Source organism: Triticum dicoccoides, chromosome 1B (assembly GCF_002162155.2).
Source record: "Triticum dicoccoides isolate Atlit2015 ecotype Zavitan chromosome 1B, WEW_v2.0, whole genome shotgun sequence".
Lineage (NCBI taxonomy): Eukaryota > Viridiplantae > Streptophyta > Magnoliopsida > Poales > Poaceae > Triticum > Triticum dicoccoides.
The window spans coordinates 262,696,227-262,717,039 of NC_041381.1; the positions used below are offsets into that span (position 1 = coordinate 262,696,227).

A 20,813-nucleotide genomic window follows, 5' to 3' on the forward strand; every position below is an offset into this window, starting at 1 on the left:
ACTGGCAACCTCTTCTGGATCAGGTCAGGAAATTTATCCCGGCATGGCAACGTGGACTCATTCAACGATCATGTCGCCTGATTCTGACCAAGTCTGTGATCGCGGCAAGGCCAATTCATCAACTCATGGCCCTCAACGCTCCAGAGTGGGTTTATGAAGATATTGACAAGTGGATGCAGTCTTTTTTCTGGGCAGGTAAAGACAAAGTAAATGGCGGGCAATGCCTCGTCGCTTGGGACGCCGTTTGTCGCCCTACTCTATTCGGTGGGCTAGGGATCAAGGACATCCGATTGCAAGTGATCGCACAAAGAGTAAGATGGGAATGGCCGTAGAGGGTTGATCAGGCAAGGCCGTGGCATGGGTTGCGTATGATCGAAGACAAGGATGCTAGCATGGTTTTCAACAGCATGGTCAAGATAGTTCCGAGAAATGGCGCCAACGAACTATTTTGGAAGGACAGGTGGATCCATGGGTTTACCGTGGGAGAAATTGCGCCACTAGTTGTCGAGCTTGTGCAATCGCGCGCGCGAAATATGAGAACAGTGCAACAGACTTTTGATGGGAATGCATGGACTCACGATGTGCATGGGGACCTCTCCATGGCACACATGCAGGTGGCGTACCTTTGCCAAGCCATGGCTACAGTTCCATTGAGCGATGGAGAGACGAATCAGTTCGTTTGACCTGCTGATGGGTCAGGTTGCTACTCCTCAAAATTTGTGTACAACCGCTTGTGCATGGGGTTGATAGATTCATCAATGGCCACATGTATTTGGAGGAGTTGGGCCCCATTGCGATGTAAGATCTTTGATTGGCTAATGGTCCAATACCGGCTATGGACTAGCGACCGCAGAGCACGCCATGGACTACAGCAGGAGCCATCAGCGTGCTACTCATGTCTGCAAGATGAAGACAATGTGGACCACGTCTTTGCGCATTGCATATATGCAAGAGAAGTGTGGCATCGTTGTTTCGAGGCATTTCAGCTGAACATCGAGCTTTCGAGTACAGACATGACATTTCAGGATTGGTGGACGAGGTGTAGGAAGAACTTCTCGGGAAGGATCAGGAGAGGCTTTGACTCCTTCGTTATTGGAACGGCTTGGGCTCTTTGGAAGCAACAAAATGCGAGGGTGTTCAACAAATCTCATCAACAAAGGACGTCGATGCAGCTAGTGGTGCAAGTGCTTGAGGAGATCAAAAACTGGATGGCGGCAGGCCTAGGTGTTGGTGGTTTAGATCCGTTCGTGAGATAATGGCCTCGATCTTTTTTTGGTGTGGGTGTTTGCCAACATAGATGTTCGCATCTGTTGTAGGTATCTTGTACATATCAACCTTCTATCTTCTATAAAATTACGGAAATGTTAACGCCCACACGTGTGGGCGTTTGCACATCACCCACACGCATCCATCACCACTCATTTTGCCACGTATGAATAGATGACATCAGTAGATTTTTTTTTTGGTTTTCGGCTTAAAAATGTTGTATCTCCTAAATAAAAAAGCGAACTAAAAATCCGTTTTCACTATTAAATCCGTCTCGACGAGATCTTCAAAACTAGACCCCATGTTGATATGTTTCGACGAATTTTTTTTTTGCCAGAAGTTGCCACGATGTTTACACTGTAATTGCCATAGGGCTTAAACTAAAGTTACCATGTGGCAATTTTAGTTTGTAGATCATGGCAATTTTAGTATTTTGATGATGGCAACTCCAGTACTTTGACCATGAAAATTATTTTTTGTATGAACCATGACAATTTTACGTGCATGTATCATGGCAATTTTAGTTTATGGTTCATGACAAGTCTAGTTTCTTAATTCCCCGTTTTATAAATGTCAAAATTTACTTTTAAATGTAGAAGAAAATAGCTGAAACATATCATGGCAACTTCAGTGTAAACATCATGGCAATTCATATGCAATAGACATGGTAACTTTTAATCAATTTTTTTTTCATCAAAACATATCAACATGAGATCTAGTTTCGAAGATCTCATCGCGAGGGATTTAATGATGAAAACGGATTTTCAATCGGATTTTTCGTTTAAGAGATAAAACATTTTTAAAACTGAAAATCCAAAAAGATTCCTGCATGCATGCATGCGATGACGTGGCAATCTGTTTACATTACAGACGTGTGATGCGTCTCCTTTCGTGCCACACGTGTGACAATTAGCGCGACCCTAAAATTATCACACGCCATTGGCGTACTCTCAAGAAAAAAAAACCGAAATTTGGATATATAGATCTATCTACGAACATTTAGGCCGCGTTTGGACTCCCTCCGCTTCGCGGCTCCGCGCGGGAGTGGAGTGGCTTGCTAGGTATAATACGCAGAGCCGCTAAAAAGGCGCTCCGCCGGCTCCGCTCCGCGGAGAGCGGCCGAACAGGCCCTTAGTGACCGGTGTGTCTTGAGAGCGTTTTAACAAGCCGGATGCACGCTGTTGAAGATGCCCTAACAGCAACCCAGGAAAGACATCGGGGCGCACCAACCCCTCCCCCACCTTTCCCAATGGCCGACGCCTCTTCGGGCGGCGGCGGCCGCGCGCCCCGTCCGTCAACCTCCCCGTCCGACCCTGAGCTTGAGCACTCGGCGTCGGCATCCCTCGACGGTGGCCTCCTCCTCCGTCTCCTCCAAAACTCTTCTCCACGCCCGCAACATCAGCAAAACCCCTCGCAGCCCCTCGCCGAGCCGAACAACTTCTTCGTCGACCCCGCCGTCGCCGCCGTCGGCCCCATGTTTTCCTCCCCACCGTATGTGCACGTGGGGGGCTTTGCGTGGCGCTCCTCCTCCTCCCCTCAACCGCAGCTCGGGTCCTCCGATCCTCGCATCGCGCAGCCGTTGGATCCTTACGCGGAACGTGGAGGAGGCGGATTCCGATCCGTGGATGTTGTCTCGAGGAACAGGCCGGAGAAGCCAAGGTCAGGGGCGCCGCCTCCTGGATTTGGCAAGCCGTCGCCTCCTAAGTTTGCCACGGCGTGGCATTCGGCTACCGGTCGTGAGGTGCATGATGTTTTTGGTGCAATGCAGCAGAACAGGGAGCAGCAAAGGGAGCCAAACTATCACCACCCAGAGGGCTTCGGTAGAACACATAATACTGAAATCCAGGAGATGCCAACTTTCACAGGTGGCCAGGGAGTACTCGGCAGACTGCCCCATGAAGAGCGCAACACATCATTGATCATAGGTAGCCATGGTCCAGCTGCTGTAATGATGTACAGGGAGCAGCAGCAGCAACAACATGATCACATATTATCAAGGACGCCACCTGATGCAAATGCAAGTGCAAATGCCCATGGAATTACTGAAAGGATACCGCATGGGGATCAGCATATACTTCAATTTGCAGGTGGCAGGACACTCATTGGAGAACATCATATCCATCCATCCACAGGTGCCAGAATACCACACAAAGGTCAGCGGCAGCAAGAGCCCTGCTTGGCAGACATTTCACAGCGTGATCAGAGGTGGCAGGGCCATGCCTCGCTGAATCTTTCTGCTGGGATTGTGCTTGAGATGTTAGGTAAGATGCCAATGAAGGAAAAACACCAGGTGACAGCACCTTCTAGCAGTTCAGTTGACATGGATGTTAGGGGGGATAGAGGTAAGAAGTTCCTGGCAGAATCAACTGGCTTGGAGGTTGGAGTTGGGGAAGTAGGTTTTGAACGTGGAGTGCACGGGCGGGTTGTAGTGGATGCAAGGAATTTCAAGGTATCGTGCCAGAACAATGAGGTTAGATTTGCTGCAAAGAAAGAGGAAGAGGATGCTGACAGCAAGGAGGAAGATTCTATAATTGAGCAGTTCATGGATACTGTGGTGATTGAGGGAAATGATGAGGCCAAGGGCATGGTGGTGCGGAACAGTGGCTCAAGGAGTAAGGTAAATCGAATATTTTCCAGGCAGCTTAAGATGTACTCCCTCCGTTCCAAAATTATTGTCATGATCCACGGCATAATTGTGGAACGGAGGGAGTAGCTTTCATTAATACTAAGTGCAGCTATTTCATTGTGTTGCATTTTAATGCCTGATTAAGTTGATTCTCCCATAGCCAACAGATGTAGCTGTTAATTAGAGCAAGTACTCCCTCGCTTCCGGTTTAGAGGGGCCTATCTCAATATTTTTGTTTTTCTGTTTTGTTAGTCCCATTTTTATTGCTCCCCATCATCTGTTCAGATTTCGAGGCACATTAAATCATTGCATGCAAGTATTAAGAGAAAACTCACCAATGCATGTAAAAGTTCATGGTGACTTGGCGGCTATATTAGGCCTCTTCCAATGCATAGGTGCTTAGATGAGGCATAGTTCAAAAAAGCCCTAGGAGTTAATTGTGCGTTTTGCCACCTCCTTGTGCTTTTCTAACCAAAGCACATGCTTATGCACAATTTTGCGCAGATTAAGCGCAGTTATGCGCTAGGCGTTTTGCTATCGCCTGGAGCCTAGGCGCACTTAGGCGCGCCTTTTTTAACTATGAGATGAGGTGCCAGGTGCATGAAAGAGCTTAGCAACTAAACTCCCAAATACATTTGTGCTTAGCTTTTTGTTGCTAAGCTTCCTTCATTTAATTAGTTGTAGGCTGTAAATTGTGTTGGCACATGTGCTTAGCACCGTTTCTTCCTGGGGCCACCATACTACTCTTCTCATCTTAATTAACTTGTCACATCAGATTTTATGCCTACTGCACAGGGTTGTAGCACTGGAAAGGGCCTTATTAGCCATGCTCTTATACCATCCTTGAATTTTGAGCCTAACTTTGATCATGAATTTGACTAACAAAATTTGATTTTTATGCCATAAAAGTTATACTGTTGGAAACTTCTTTCGAATCCAAATCCAATGGTATACTTTTTGTGGCATATAACTCATGGTTGTTAGTCAAAGTTAGGCTCAAAATGTGAGGAGTCCTTCCATATTTGAAAGGAGGGAGTACCTCTCAAGTGCATCAAATTGTTTTATCCTAGTGAGCTGGTTGAGAAGGAGGTTAGCCTTGATGGGCAGGTGGTGCCTCAGAAGAACACCTTTAGATATTTGGAGTCTATGCTGTAGAAGGATGGGGATATTGATGAAGATGTGAATAATCGAATCAAAGCCGGATGGATGAAGTGGCGCCAAGCTTCTGGCATTCTTTGTGACAAGCGAGTGCCACAAAAGCTAAAAGGCAAGTTCTATGGGACGACGGTTCGATCCGCAATGTTGTATGGTGCTGAGTGTTGGTCGACTAAACGGCGACATGTTCAACAGTTAGGTGTGGCGGAGATGCCCATGTTGAGATGGATGTGTGGCCACACAAGGAAGGACCAAGGAATGATGATATACGAGATAGAGTTGGGTACTGCCGATTGAAGAGAAGTTTGTCCAACATCGTCTGAGATGGTTTGGGCATATTCAGCGCAGGCCCGAGAAGCGCCAGTTCATAGCGGACGGCTAAAGCGTGCCGATAATGTCAAGAAAGGTTGGGGTAGACCGAACTTGACATGGGAGGAGTCCGTAAAGAGGGATCTGAAGGACTAGAGTATCACCAGAGAACTAGCCATTGACAGGGGTGCATGGAAGCTTGCTATCCATGTGTCAGAACCATGAGTTGGTTGCGAGATCTTATGGGTTTCACCTCTAGCCTACCCCAACTTGTTTGGGACTAAAGGCTTTGTTGTTGTTGATCTTATGGGTTTTGATAGCATGAACTGTAAACAACAAACTCTAAAAGGTGAGATTACTGATCAAGTACTGGTCATTGCTCATCACCTTATGATAGATTTCAAATAACAAAGTCTAGGACCTTTTGATAAACAGGGAGTGAAATAATCTCCACAAATTTGTAAAGTTGAATTCATGAAACAGACCAAGCCCACGACTTATAAGTAATTTCTTACCTGGTCTACAATAAGTAATGGGTGGTTAGATCATCAAGATGTAGAGTATATGTGGAGATCATAATCCTGTAGAGGTAGTAACTCATATTATGGAGTCAAGAAGATAAGGACAGACATACAAGGGAATACCCAGGTGGTCTCTACTAACGATCGCTATACCGATGGCGACTCCCACCTCCCCACCTCCCCATGGCGACTCCCATGGCGACTTCGGCCTTCGGCCCTAGTTGCCCCTCCCGTCGCCCCCAATGGACGGCCTCCTCCATTGGGATTTCTCCCCCGGCCTCAGGGTCAAGGATCAGGTGCGTAAACGTTTTTGGATCTACGGTCCATTTCGTCCCCAACCCTAACTCCAAGGAGTTCTTCCTTGAAGTTTCTTTCTCCTCGGCTTCATTTCCTCTCTCGGTTGAATCAGTGGGATTGGCCTTACAATCCTGTATTGGAGGCCTCAGTGATGGTTTCAATGTGTTACGGCTGGGTGATCGTCGTTTTCGGTTCTCGGTGGCTTCCAATCGAGTGGGACATTTTATTTTTGGCCTACGAGATCGCATCTGGCCGGACTTCATATGTCATTTCCATCTTCACCGAGGTGCACATTCTAGGCCTTCGATTGTTGGTTGGCATGCGGATACTGAGCTCAAGGGACTGGCATCTTCGCCCGGTCCGGCAATTAAATCCAATTGGCTTTCATCCAAAGATGGTATTGATCCTTCATCGCTCACGTTTTTTCATAAATTGGGGCTGTTCCCCTCGGCGACGGCGACACATTCCGGCGCCGACCCCCCACCGGAGATTTCTCTTGGAAGTTTACCGGGGCCGGATTCTCAGGAACAGCCTTATCCTTTCCGTATTGTGGGCATCAATATACCGAATCTGACCGGATCTCATGTCACGCTGACATCCTTCCGTGGGCATCGATTCTTCCAAGGTTTGTGGGATGATATTCCTGATGAAACACTTTTCCATATTCTTGATGGTTGGCAAGCTGGATATGATGACGATTCTGTCAAGTTAATGGTGGATGTCTCTAGTATACCTACTAAGGAATATATTTATGAACGGGTTAAGCACTCTCTCGTTGTGATAGGTTTGGTCATTCACCTTCAATTTGCACTGGTATCTTTTGTCAAAGGTGTGGGGATGAGTCCGGAAATTGTTTGTGTTGTTCTTCTTCAATTTGCACTGGTATCTTTTGTCAAAGGTGTGGGGATGAGTCCGGAAATTGTTTGTGTTGTTCTTCTGATTCACTACAGCCAGCTGATCCGTTCCGGTCACGTCATGAGCCATGCATAATGGGCCGCTCTACACCGATATTGACGTGCTTGGGCTGCTCATCTGCTGGACACCGGACCACCAACTGCCCTGGGCTTCGTCGATGCCCTCTTTGTCATCACCTAGGCCATAGGGCCCATAGGCCCAACCTTTGCTGCCGGTTGCCTAAAGTGCGTTGGACACATATTAGATTGCATGCAACTGCTTCTGATGAGATCCTAGCTAGGAAAATCCCGCTATCTTCTATGGCAGATAATCCTGCGGATGTTGATATGGCCTGTACTATTCGGGATACGCAGGTACACAAGGTTTGGGTTCGGAAACAGAATATCTCACGCCCATCGAACGTGGCCTCCTCCCATTGCTTGTCGATACGACTCCCTCCGCCTCGTGTAGTCAATTCCGCCTGCCAAAATCACCAATCGACTGCAGAGGCGCCTCCCTCGAGCACGCCACCATTGCCACCTCCACCAAAAACCACCATCGACTCCTCGCCGCCGGTGGATCCTGCCCCTGATCTTTGCCGACGGACTGCTGCTATGTTGAACTTCCCGGTGCGCCCATTCGACTTTCCTCCGGTGGGATCGACCTTCGACAGAGGCCCAACTCACCGCGTTCAGCGCCATGTCATGGTGGTGGATGATCCTCCGCTCAACCATGATAGGTATGCCATCGTCTCCGTCGATCCCCCCGTTCCTGATCATTAGAAGGAGTTTTGGCTGGCTGAAGTTTGCCGCATTATCGTTGCTGATCTGGAGTATTGAGTTACTTGACGATTTCATTTATCCGCTTGGTATCGGGTATGTGGTTTTTGCGGATATGGAGAGCAGAGATGCAGATTAGAGAGGGGCCGCATGCCCTGACTGATGATTCCACCTTCTCTTTAGTTCTGCATGATGAAGGTCTTAATATGCGCATGCCTGCCTTTGAATATGAAGTCTGGATCATGCTTCTTGTTTTCCCTATGGATTATCAGACTGAGCATTACATTCATAAGGCTGTTTCTAACTTTGGCAAATTACTGGTCTGGCCGCGCCCCGGACAGAATAAAGCCCGTGTTCTTGTTAAATGTCATATTAAAGATGTTGCTGAAGTTCCACACAGCCTGTTGGTTACTCGAGTGGGTCTGCTGCCTGGACTTGGCCGTTCTTGGTCAGTCCCAGTCTATGTGCTTAATGGCAGAAACACCATCCCTGGTTTGGTTGGCACTGAGGAAGCTCCTCCCCTCCTTAATGCATCCCTGCATCCGTATGAGCTCCCGTTCTATACTGTTATGCAGCAGGCCAGGATCGATGAGATGGCTGCACAGGAGGCGCTGAATGAAGCTGCTTGGAATCCCCCTGCACATGAGCAAGAACAGCTTCAGGAGAATGGGTGGCGGGCATGGCCAGTTATTCCTCCACCGTATTCAGGTTTCAGTTTCAAAACTTTTTTTCAGTACTATGGGCCGTCTTTGATGGATGGTGTCGATCCTGAGCATAACATTCATGACAATCTGTCTGATGTCTGGGCTTCTGATGAGGAGATCGAGCAGGTTGAAGCTTTGGCGAATGGTTTTGTCCTTGGGAATCCTATGGCGGGCTCTGTTTTCTTCAGAGCTGGTGGCGGTTCAGTTAATCTTCTGTTTGCTCTTGACCAGGGATTTCTGCTCTGGTTTGGAGGTATGCTCAAGCGCATTTACACCCGGGCCTTACCTGATGTGCAGTCGGAGACTGTCATGCTCCCTCTCAACCCCTTCAGGGTCATTCAGAACAACCTGAGCTCTGTCTGCGCTGTGTGGTTGTCCAATATGCTGCCTGAACCTGATTTCCTCTCTGTGCTCTTTGGCGTTAACTTTCAGATGGGTGCCAGCATTATTCCATGCAACTTGCTGCATGAGGACGTGCCTGGCATAGCTGATGTGCTCGATGAGGAGTGGATATTGGCTGCTCGATCCCCTGGACTTAAGGCCATCACGGCGAATTTGTTTTCTGATCCTGAATCTCAGTCAGTGGATACTGTGCCTGCTCATGGAATTGCTCTCCAGACGCTTGCCTCTTCGTCCCTCTTTGCGGTCACCAGTTCGCGCAAGGCCAGTGTGCCACTCGACACCACTACGGTCAGAAGGAGCACCAGGTCAACCAAGTACGATGGCTTCAAGGTCAACCAGGCTACTGACACCAAGCAGACAAAATTGAAGGTGAGAGCTTGTGCTTTGCCCTCTGTTATGGCCATTTCTATGGCTGCTGCTCCTGCACAGGTGGCCTCTGCTTCGTGCCCACCTCCTACCTCCATTGAAGAAATCCAACAGGTGGGTGGCCGCTGCGGGATCGCTCCTGATGAGCTTTCTGTGGAGAAGCTGCTGGATGGCCAGCAGATGGCACCTTCTACTGAAGACTGAGCTCCTCGGCCATCATGAATAAATCTTGGAACGTGTTGTCGTGGAATGTCAGAGGCATAAACTCTGACAGTAAACTTTTGGCTCTTAGAAATGCGATTGATACTAGCGGTTGTTCGGTCTTATGCATCCAAGAAACTAAGCGTGAATCGTTTGATCTAGCTTTTATTAAAACTTTCTGTCCTAAACGCTTTGATAAGTTTGCGTTTGCTCCGTCCATGGGTGCTTCGGGTGGAATTCTCACAGTTTGGAATAGCTCTCTGTTTGTGGGCTCGCCGTGGTTGATTGAATCCTTTGCTGTGGGTGTTTCTTTTGTTTCCACTCAATCGAATGAAGCCTGGAATTTAGTCAATGTTTATGGTCCCTGTTCTGGACAGCGTCGGGTGGATCTTAGTTCTTGGTTGTTTGATCTCAATATACCTAGCAATGAAAATTGGTTGATATTGGCGGATTTCAATTTCATTCGCTCCCCGGCTAATAGAAACAAAACAAACCTGGTGGAGATGCTGCTGATATGCTCCTGTTCAATGAATTCATCCGTGCTCAATCTCTGATGGAGCTACCTGTCAAGGGCCGATCGTTTACTTGGAGTAACATGCAAGATGATCCCTTGCTTGAACAGCTCGACTGGTTCTTCTCGTCGTCTAATTAGACCACCGCTTTCCCAAACACGATGGTCTTACCTCTTGGCAAGCCAGTTTCTGATCACGTCCCTTGTGTGGTGAGCATTGAGTCAAAAATCCCCAAGTCCAAGCTCTTCCGGTTTGAAAACTACTGGATCAAGCATGAGGGCTTCTCTGATGTGGTCGCACATTCCTGGTCCAAACCGTGTCACGCTCCAAACTCTGCTGCACTTATCTGCAAAAAGATGAAAAACCTGCGATATGATCTTAAGAGTTGGAGCCGTGGTATCTCCAAGCTGAAAATCATGATCCAAAACAGTAATGAAGCTCTCGTGCAGCTGGATAACCTCGAGGATAAACAGGCACTATTCATACAGGAATTTTTTTTTCAGACGCATCTTGAAATTGCATCTAAATATGCTGTTGAAATATCAGAATGACTATTGGAGGAAACAATGCACTGTCAGATATTTCAGGTTTGCGGATGAAAATACTAAACTTTTTCAATCCCTTGCGACTGAGAGGTTTAGACAAAACTCGATCGCTAACTTACGGGACGGGGACGTGGTTGTCAGTGATCACATCGGTAAAGAAGGGGTTTTGTACAAAACATATAAGGAACGTTTGGGCTCTTCCAAACCTACTACCATGCGTTTCAACCTCCCCCGGATCATTAGACGAATCCCTGGTCTTGATGAGTTGTCCTTGCCATTCTCTAAGGAGGAGATTGATGCGGTGATAAAAGAAATGCCGACCGATCGAGCCCCGGGCCCTGATGGATTTAATGGATGTTTTGTCAAGAGTTGCTGGCCGATCATTAAAGAGGATTTCTATAGAATGTGTCAGGATTTCCATGAGGGCAACCTTGATATCACCAACATTAGTGAGGGGTTTATTACCCTGATACCAATGACCTGATCTCCTGAAACTGCCAATGATTACAGGCCTATAACCCTGCTGAATTGCTGTCTGAAAATTGTCACCAAAATCTTGGCCAACCGTTTGCAGAAAGTTATCTTGAAGATCATCCATAGGAACCAATACGGTTTCATCAAGGGTAGAACCATCCAAGACTGCCTTGCTTGGTCGTTTGAATACATCCACCAATGCCAGAGGTCGTCGCATGAGATTATGCTGCTCAAACTTGACTTCGCCAAAGCCTTTGACACCATAGAACATGCCCCAATGATGGAGATCATGAGACACATGGGTTTTGATGACAAGTGGCTGGTTTGGATGGAAACTATTTTTGGATCCGGTGTGTCTTCTGTCCTACTAAATGGGGTTCCTGGCAGAAAATTTCAGTGTAAATGCGGGGTGCGGGAAGGTGACCCCCTCTCTCCACTGATTTTTGTCCTCGCTGCTGATCTTCTCCAAGCCGCGGTCAACGACGCTTTTGCTCGTGGATTGATTGAACTACCTATCCCATGCAATCGCGACGGGGATTATCCGGTGGTGCAGTACGCGGACGACACCATTCTGGTGATGCTAGCCTGCCCTAATCAAGCTGCCCGCATGAAAACAATCCTAGAGGATTATGCAGCATCGGTCGGTTTGAAAATCAATTTTCACAAGTCCACACTTATTCCCATTAACCTTGATCCGCAGCGCGCGCTGGACTTGGCACATATCTTCGGCTGCTCGGTTGGCTCAATGCCGTTCACATATCTTGGCCTCCCCATGGGCATGACCAGGCCGACGTTGCTAGAGCTCATGCCGTTGGTGCATAGGGTGGAAAGGAAAATGTCCACGGCTCTGGCCTTGATGTCATCGGGGGCCAAGCTCACTTTGGTCAATTCTGCAGTCACCTCGATGTTAATCTATGCCATGTGCACGATTAAGCTTCACCCAAAAGTGATTGAGCACCTTGACAAGCTGCGCAGATACTGTCTTTGGGCGAAGAACTCTGATGATGGTGTCAAAAATAAATCCCTTGCTGCCTGGGAATTGGTCTGTAGGCCCAAAAGCAAAGGGGGGCTTGGAGTCATCGATATCAAAACCCAGAATGTAGCCCTCCTTCTGAAACACCCGTTTAAGTTTTATAACCGCCACGATGTCCCCTGGGTGACTTTGATCTGGGATACCTATTATACGGGCAGAATTCCACATGCGGTAGAACCGGTTGGCTCTTTCTGGTGGCGCGACGTAATGCAGCTCAGTGATGTGTTCCGTGGGGTCACCAAGGTCACTCTGGGCAATGGCTCCTCCCTGTTCTGGAAAGATGCATGGTTCGATGATCGTGACGCCCCGCTAATGGAGATCTTCCCCAGAGCTTTCTCTTTCTGCTTGAATGAAGACGAGCCCGTGGTTAATATACTCACTGCTACGGACCCAAGCTTGATCTTCCACCTGCTGCTTTCCACACAAGCTAGAGAGGAGGTCAGCGAAATCCAGCAAGGATCCATGCATGTACTTCTTGACAGAGATTGCAACGATACCTGGGTTTGCAACCTTGGTGGGACTTTCTCATCCAAGAGATACTATGATCACTGCTTCAGAGAAACGGTTGCTGATATGGCCTTTGGCTGGTTGTGGAAGGCTAAGAGCCTGATTAAGTTTAAAATGTTTGGTTGGCTGCTGTTGGTTGATCGACTAAATACCAGGAATATGCTGAAACGCCGGCATTTTGTCGTGGCTGGGAACAATTACACATGCATGCTCTGTCAGAGCCCTCCTGAGGAAACGGTTGAGCATCTCTTCTTCAATTGCCCGTTTAGTCAACAATGCTGGGACAAAGTTGGCATGCTCTGGCCAAGCTCTGGGAATAGGCTCACTCTGCTGCATGCTGGCAGGGAGAGTTGGCGGCGGCCGTTGTTTATGGACATTTTCTTACTGGCCGCTTGGAGCCTGTGGAAGGAGAGAAATAACGTACACTTCAGGGGGATTCCACGCTCTCTCGGTTCGTGGTTGGCTAGGTTCAAAGATCTTTTGGCCTTGTTGGTTCACAATTGTAAGGAGGACCTGCGTCCTTCCCTAGACACTTATATACCAAGCTTGTAACCACTGTTTAGGTGGAACCCTAGATTACATGGCCGGGGGGGGGGGGGGCTTACAACCCACTTGTAACAATGTTGTAACTGGTTCCTTGTGAGTAATACAAAGTCAGTGGGAGCCTCTCCCATTGTCGTGCATTTTTTTTAAAAAAAGAAGATAAATACACATCAACATAACAAGTATGTTTGGTTTTATCTTCTCATGCTCCAAACCACACAAGTAAATATTCAACATTGTATGCTTTCTTTTGGGCACATGTAACTCCGTTTGTCATTAGGGTGCAACAAATTGTGCTGCCCAATCCCCATGTGTCAGTGCAAATTATCTGGTACAAATACAAATGCTTTTCAGTGTTTGGCTATATGCAAACAATACAACAGTTCAGAAGGTGTGAACACAGAAGCCATGCTAACTTCAAAGAGGTTCCGAAAATCATCAAATATTCAAAGATGACTAAACTGAATCATGTAACTTGACTTGAAAACAGTACGTCCATTTTCCTGAGAAAATATCACAAGGACTATGACATAGATCGGTTGTTGTAATCCAAAAACAGATGGTACTAGTTAGAAGTATGAAACAGATCACAAATAAGAACTGATTCGAAATATGAAAGATACCATTGGAATGTCGGGAAGTCGAGCCATGTATTTAATTCGATACCATTGAAATATGAAATGATACCATTGGCTGCACGGTCCAGCCGGCATTGCCGCTGCCCCAGCACTGTAGGATATCGTTTAGAACAGTAGGAATGCCAGCTACAATTCACCACGGAAACAATCAAAGTGCAAACATCAGTTCCAGTTCGAGGTATGAACAGTTTAAACTGCGATGCATACAAACATTGTAAGTTAGGTACTTGATCATGTGACACGTTCTGCATTCTACTTGCCAAATTAACACTTTGTAGTCTGCCACAAAAGGTGAAAGACTTTGGTGACGCTATGGCATTTCTCAAGCTGAAGAACAGAACAACTTCACCTGCACACCCCGCCATGCCAGAGAGATGGAGTGAGTGGAGTTCGGGGATTAGATTAGTTTGAGCGAGAGAGGCAGGGTGCTTAGGGCACGACGTGATGAAAAAGATAAAACTGGGATCGAGTAAAAGAAACAGGAAATGGGTGGAGGAGTATTGGTTTTAAAAAAAATCGGTGGGAGCAGGATGTTGTGTGATGGGGGTGGGATGAGGGGACGAAACAACGTACGAGTTGAGCTTTAATAATAGAGATAAACCCACTATGGACCATCTTGTCACAGGTCACAAGTTAGGTCACAAGTTAATACCACTGTCCAACTCTTTTTTGGGTTGTAATTTCATCATTCAGCTGTGGAGATTGAAGGGCCTTCATGGTGAATACAATTGTTATGGATACACCTAGCTGACTACGTTTTTAAATAAACGAAGGAATGACATGTAGTGAAGAAACTATTACATGCGTACCATACAGAAAGGCTCATGTAAATGTGAAGTTTTGTGCACTTCACACTCTAAAGCTGTTCTTCACATTCTAAAACCGTTTCTTGATTACTACACTAAATCGGCTTGTATCCACAAAAATGAACTTAGGTCCTTCCATAGATTGATATTATATTCAAATCAAGTCGGGTTTGGGAAGTCAGTAACATGGGTTTGGGTTTAGGACTTTAGGTCATTGTATGGTGTGTTACGTGCTTGATGGGGGAAGCATATTAAACAAGACTTGGCGTACAAGGAAGGAAATAGACTAATACGGACTCCTAGACCAATACTAATACTCCTTAACACCTCCCACATGTCTTGTCTACCAAAATATGCTTCCCCTATTGAAAACCACTCTTATATTATGTGATGGAGGGAATAGATTAATTGACTACAATTCTTTGTCTCTCCGTTTTTTGCAATAGGATTAACAAGATTAATCTTTCCTTAATAACTGAGTGTTATCTAAGAAAACTAACTACCAGGTTATAATGGGGAAGATACTTAACTAATAGTTTCTATTCGATTTGTTTATTCATCTACTTTTCTATATGCCTGTATTGTGTAAGAAAACTAACTATCAAGTTTTATGATACAAAGGAAGCTAGGTTGACAAACTATGAGGGTGCATGGTTAAACTTCACGAGTTTGGACTGAGATTGAACGTGATCGAACTTAACTGTGTATCATATAGGATCATGGATGAACAAATACGCGTATACCACTATCAGTTCCAAAGCTCAGTTGAGCCAAGCCCATGTATTTAATAGTGATACCACCTAATAGGCGCAAGGGTGTTCTAATCTTTCGATGAGATAGTAGCTATTGATTTTGGTGGAGCTGACTTTGACGATCCAACTACAACGTGCGACGACGTTGGTCCTTAGCAATCACTAAACCAACTAAAAGAGGTTATTGACCATGTCGGAGCACGATCAACCTGACTTTAATCCTTGCAAGCAATCAAAGAACAAGCAAGAACTAAGATTTGCAATATGGACATTGCAATAAAGATGAAAGCTTATTGATGAAAGTTGGCGTTCCGTAAGCGGTTTTGTCTGGTCGTTGGACACGAACGAAGTACGGTACGTTGTAACTATGGCTAACTTTTAACTAAACAAAACCCCAGTCTAAATGACGCCTTAAGGGCTGTATTTATAGGGGGGACAGAGGGGGAATTTCATCCTCCCTTGGGAAGGTGGGACTAAACTCCATCCTAAGTCGTTTCCCCTACCCATACAGACTCTAAAAACAGCCTACATTATGGTATTTCGAAATTACATGCTTCCATGATGACATATGAGGACTTGGACGAAGTGGCATCTTGTTTATTTCGTCCAATTCCTTGTATATCATCATGGAAGCTTCAAAGTCTTGTAACCACCACTAGAAGCTCCATTCTTGTTCCCTGCGTACGCCTTCATCTCCATGCTTGATCATACTCGAATGTTCATCCTTCTTGTCCATGCTAGGCCCTTCATTCTTAAGCAAAACAAAAGTATCTAATTTAGGCAGCATCATATTCTCATGAACATTAGAAGTAGTTCCAAGAAACGGAAGTACCTAATAATTTAATTGTCGTGCGTGGGCTCTAGTAATTGGTCTACCTTGTGTAGCAGTAGGGGCTATGTGTGTAACAGTGGTAGGGATGTCTGTCCTCATCAAATAGACAAGTTAATGTACATAGAGATACACCTATTAACGAGTTCAATTAAAGTTGAGCTCTAGTCTATCTTTTTGAGCTTTGGTAGAGCTGAGATCAAGTTCATACTCATACTGTGATGCTCAAACCCTAATGAATGGCACATGTACATTGTTCAGATGTATCTGATTTGAATATGTGTGGGTGAAAGATACACGATATACCAGTATCACACTAATACCAGGAGGCAAATTGTTACAAGATTTTTGGCACAGTGCTAGGATCGAAGATCTAAAACGATGCTTACAACACAAACAAAGGAGCGCCTAGCTACTTACGTCAGTTTGCACAACACAAAAGCCACTTGTTGTAACCTATTATTTGAAGTTAGTACCTGGGAGGCGAACAATGTGCAGAAGAGTAGACAAGCAATCGTCCTTCTGTTATTTTTACTTCAATTATGAGCGAATTGTTATTTGTAGCTGTTTTCCCAGTTATGTTGTCAAGAACTTGCCAGTTGCCAAAGGATTCAGAATTGATTTTTTACAAAGTTTGAGATAAACCCTTGAGTTATGCTTTTATATCTTGCAGGACTTCAGATCAGACTCTTCTAGAGGACATCATGTATCAAGTCAACGAGTAAGATTTCAGAGGAGAGTCAGGGCATGTCGGTATGATATAGATCAATTTACACCTAATTTCTTGTCAATCTTTGACTCATTGGTGCCCTCAGAAGAGGAAATTGCAAAGCAGAATCAGTTGGTAATAGCTCTGAGCAGACTAATAAACAAGGAATGGCCAAATTCAAAACTCTACCTCTATGGATCGTGTGCTAATTCGTTTGGTTTCTCAAATAGTGATATTGATCTTTGTCTCTCTATTGATGACAAGGAAATGAGCAAGGTTGATATTATACTGAAATTAGCGGACATCCTTCAAGCTGGCAATCTCCAGAATATTCAGGCGAGATAAGCATATCCTCATGTTGTATTATGATGGATCAGAGATATTTTGAGTTGACGAAAATATGAATAATGTTCTGATCAACTTGCAGTATCATTAAGCATGTAATTTGCTTTACATATCGTTTGGCCATTATGAATTATGCATACAACAATCTCATGGATGGTCTCTGTATATTAGCTATTGATCATATATTTGTATTCATTATATCCAGTCAATTTTCATTTTCGAGGACCTCTTCAGTTTGTGTATATAATTTGATCTTCTTTGCCAAACTTCTGATTTACTTCAATCAAATTTTGCAGGCATTAACTCGAGCAAGGGTCCCAATAGTGAAGCTTATGGATCTGGATACAGGCCTTTCCTGTGATATATGTGTCAACAATCTTTTAGCAGTTGTTAACACAAAACTTCTCAGAGACTATGCACAAATAGATCAAAGGTTACGGCAATTAGCTTTCATTGTGAAGCATTGGGCTAAATCTCGTCGTGTAAATGAAACATACCAAGGAACACTATCTAGTTATTCGTAAGTTGTCCATTTCTGATGATTTCAAAAATTGTTATATTGTCTTCACATGATCATGATCTGAATTCTTTTCTTCACATTCAGCTATGTAATAATGTGTATCCACCTCCTACAGCTGCGCAGAATACTCCCGTGTCTACAGGTATATGGAGTCAACTGTTGTATACTCGCGTTTGGTTACATACTAATATGTGTACTGCCTACATCTGCAAAAAGTACTTTGCGCTTCCAGGGCCCCATTGTGTTTATTGTTATTGCACAACTAGATTTGTGACACTTTCCAGTAGTCGAGAATAACTTTAGAAAGAACTGTTTTTCTCGAGAAAATGCAAAAGACTTGTGCGTTATATTTCATTGAAAAGGAAGGGGTTTGAGTTACAATCCTCCTATAGGAGGCAAACATACCATGCGAAGGCGCGAAATCAATGAACATCCCAGGTCTGGGCGGTGAGAGCTCTAAGCCCTAGCGCTCCGGCTCTGGCCAGAGGGCCTCCTCGTCCTTGATCTTAGTCATCAGTGCAGCAACTGAGGGGCGAACTCTGTCGAAGACACAATCGTAACGGTGCTTCCAAAGCATCCTGGATATGAGCAGGGTCGAGGAGGCGAGGCCCTTGTGCATCGGCTTGGGCGTGAGCTGCCACGTTGAGAGCCACCAGGAGTTGATCGATGACTCGCTGTAGGGCGGGTTGCAGGGTATCCTCAACCAGTTTAGTGCCTCGAACTATACTTGCCGAGAGAAGGGGCAGGCGGGAGATGTTGGATGGTCTCCGGTGCCTGGTCGCCAAGTGTGCAGCGCGCGCGGTGCTGCAGGCCGCGGCGGGCGAGGCGGTCAGCTGTCCAACACCGATCAAGATGGGCGAGCCAATGGAAGAACTGGACATGCGGCGGTGCCCAGCACTTCCATGTAAGCTTCCAGGCTCGCGGGTGGTGGAGCCGTGGAGCGTGGCGAGGTGGGCAGACTTCGCGGTGTAGGTGCCCTTCGAGCTCCACTTCCAGAGGAGGCAATCCGGCTCGACGGAGAGCGTCGTATGCTCGATCATGTGCCATAGCTCCAGGTTACTGATTTCCTGGATGCCAATGGTGCCCTTGATGTTGTGCGCCTAGGCCCAGTGGTTAGCTTGAAGGCCGTCCGCTGTTTGGGGATGTAGGAGCATGCGCCCAGGCCCAGTGGTTAGCCTGAAGGCCGTCCACAGTTTGGGGGTGTAGGAGTATAGCAGTGGCGCGATCTCATGGACCGGACGACCTCCAATCTGGCGGTCCTCCCAGAACATGGCCTGTTGGCCGTTGCCGATCTGCAAGGTGGTGGAAGCGAAGAAGAAGGCGCACTCGTCGGCGGAAAACTACAGGTCAAGACCACTCCAATCTCTGGTGCTGTTGGTGCGGCTTAGCCATAGCCAACGCGTGCGGAGCACGAGGCCGGTGCGCTCGAGGTCGTGGACGCCGAGTCCTCCAAGCGAGATCGATTGTGAGACGCGCCGCCAATTAATGTGGCAGTTGCCACCATTGGCTTCTGCACGTCCAGCCTAGAGAATTCCTCTTTGGATTTTTTCAAGCACCTTGATAATCCTCTTCGTAGGCACTACCACCAATAGCTGATTGATAGGGATTGCGCTGAGCATGACCTTTATGAACGCGAGATGGTTGACCTTGTTCATGAGCCGTGCCTTCCACCCAGGGAGCATGCCAGCGGTTTTGTCGACCACGGGCTGAAGCTGAGCTGCGAAGGGGCACTTGATCGTCAACGGGATGCCAAGGTAGGTGATAGGCAAGTCCACAATGGGGCAGCCAAGTAAGTTGATGACAGGCGCAGCTTCGTCGGCATCGCAGCGAATAAGGGTGGCCGAGCTCTTTAGGTAGTTCACCTGGAGGCCCGAGGCACGTCCAAAGAGCTGTCCAAAGAGCTGTAGGATACCCTTCACTGCTAGGATTGCGCCCCGCGAGGGGTGGCAGAATAGGATCACATCGTCTGCATATAGCGAGATGGCGGGGATTGGTCGCCGGGGGTGAAGCTGCTGTAGGATGCCCAGCTCGGTGGCGCGGCACAAAAGGTGGCCAAGCGTGTCGACCGCGGTATATAAGGTTGAAGTCGCCGCAAAGCATCCACGGCCCGGGCATTCATCGCGGATGTCGTGTAGCTATTGCAAGAAGGCTACCTTGGCGTCGTCATGTTGCGGTCCATAGACCACGGTGATCCACCACGGCGTGCCAGCGCCGGATGGGGTAGATACCTTAGCAGACAAGGCGTTGGTGGTGAAAAGAGGAATGGTGATGGTCACCTCTCTACTCGTCCAGGCCAACAGAATGCCGCCACGGGTCCCTATCGCGGGCAGGTGCACATAATTGTCAAAATCCGAGCCAAGGGCCTTAAGGACAACCGATGAGTTAAATATGGTGGCAGCGGAAAGTAAAGACTTTGCACATGAACGTAAAGGGGGTTTGGAGATAGTCAAACGCAATGAAGACACGGTGATTTTTCTCGTGGTTCCAGTAGGTGGTGCTGTCGTACATCCACGTTGGAGACTTGAACCCATGGAGGGTAATGGCCGCGTGAGTCCACGGAGGGCTCCGCCCACAAGGGTCCACGAAGAAGCATCCTTGTCTATGCAATCATGGCTTATGGCCACGAAGGACTAGCCTCACTTGGGTAGATCTTCACGAAGTAGGCGATCTCCTTGCTCTTACAAACTCCTTGGTTCAACTCCGCAAGTTTGGAGGCTCCCAAGTGACACCTAACCTATATAGGAGACACCACTCTCCAAAAGGTAATAGATGTTCTTGATGATGAACTCCTTGCTCTTGTCTTCAAAAGATAGTCTCCTCAACACTCAAACACTCTCATAGATTTTGGCTATGTGGTAGGAGAGGCATTATGCTTGCACTCCTCCCTGATACGTGTGGCGCTCAGCCCAAACATAAATGTGTAAAGGGTCGGAGGGTCAATTAGTATACCATCCATGAGAGAACGAAGTAGACACACATAAAGGATTGAATTCACCTTAGTATATGTGATGCGCTTGTCCCTTGGGTACAGATCCAAAGCCAAGGTGATAACCCTAGGGTGCTTTGCACCATCCCCCCCC

The 20,813-nt window shown here is 46.7% G+C and overlaps 1 protein-coding gene across 1 annotated transcript in view; it reads left to right on the forward strand.

Moving 5' to 3' along the window:
* Positions 1-2,421: 2,421 nt before the first annotated feature.
* Positions 2,422-20,813, forward strand: part of LOC119330814 (UTP:RNA uridylyltransferase 1-like) — a 25,551-nt gene continuing 7,159 nt past the window's right edge. Inside the window, exons 1-4 of the mRNA XM_037603945.1 lie at positions 2,422-3,883; positions 16,833-17,204; positions 17,510-17,733; positions 17,818-17,875. Of these exons, the coding sequence (XP_037459842.1) occupies positions 2,438-3,883; positions 16,833-17,204; positions 17,510-17,733; positions 17,818-17,875 (2,100 nt within the window). The 5' untranslated portion in view covers positions 2,422-2,437. The remainder of the gene's footprint in view (positions 3,884-16,832; positions 17,205-17,509; positions 17,734-17,817; positions 17,876-20,813) is intronic.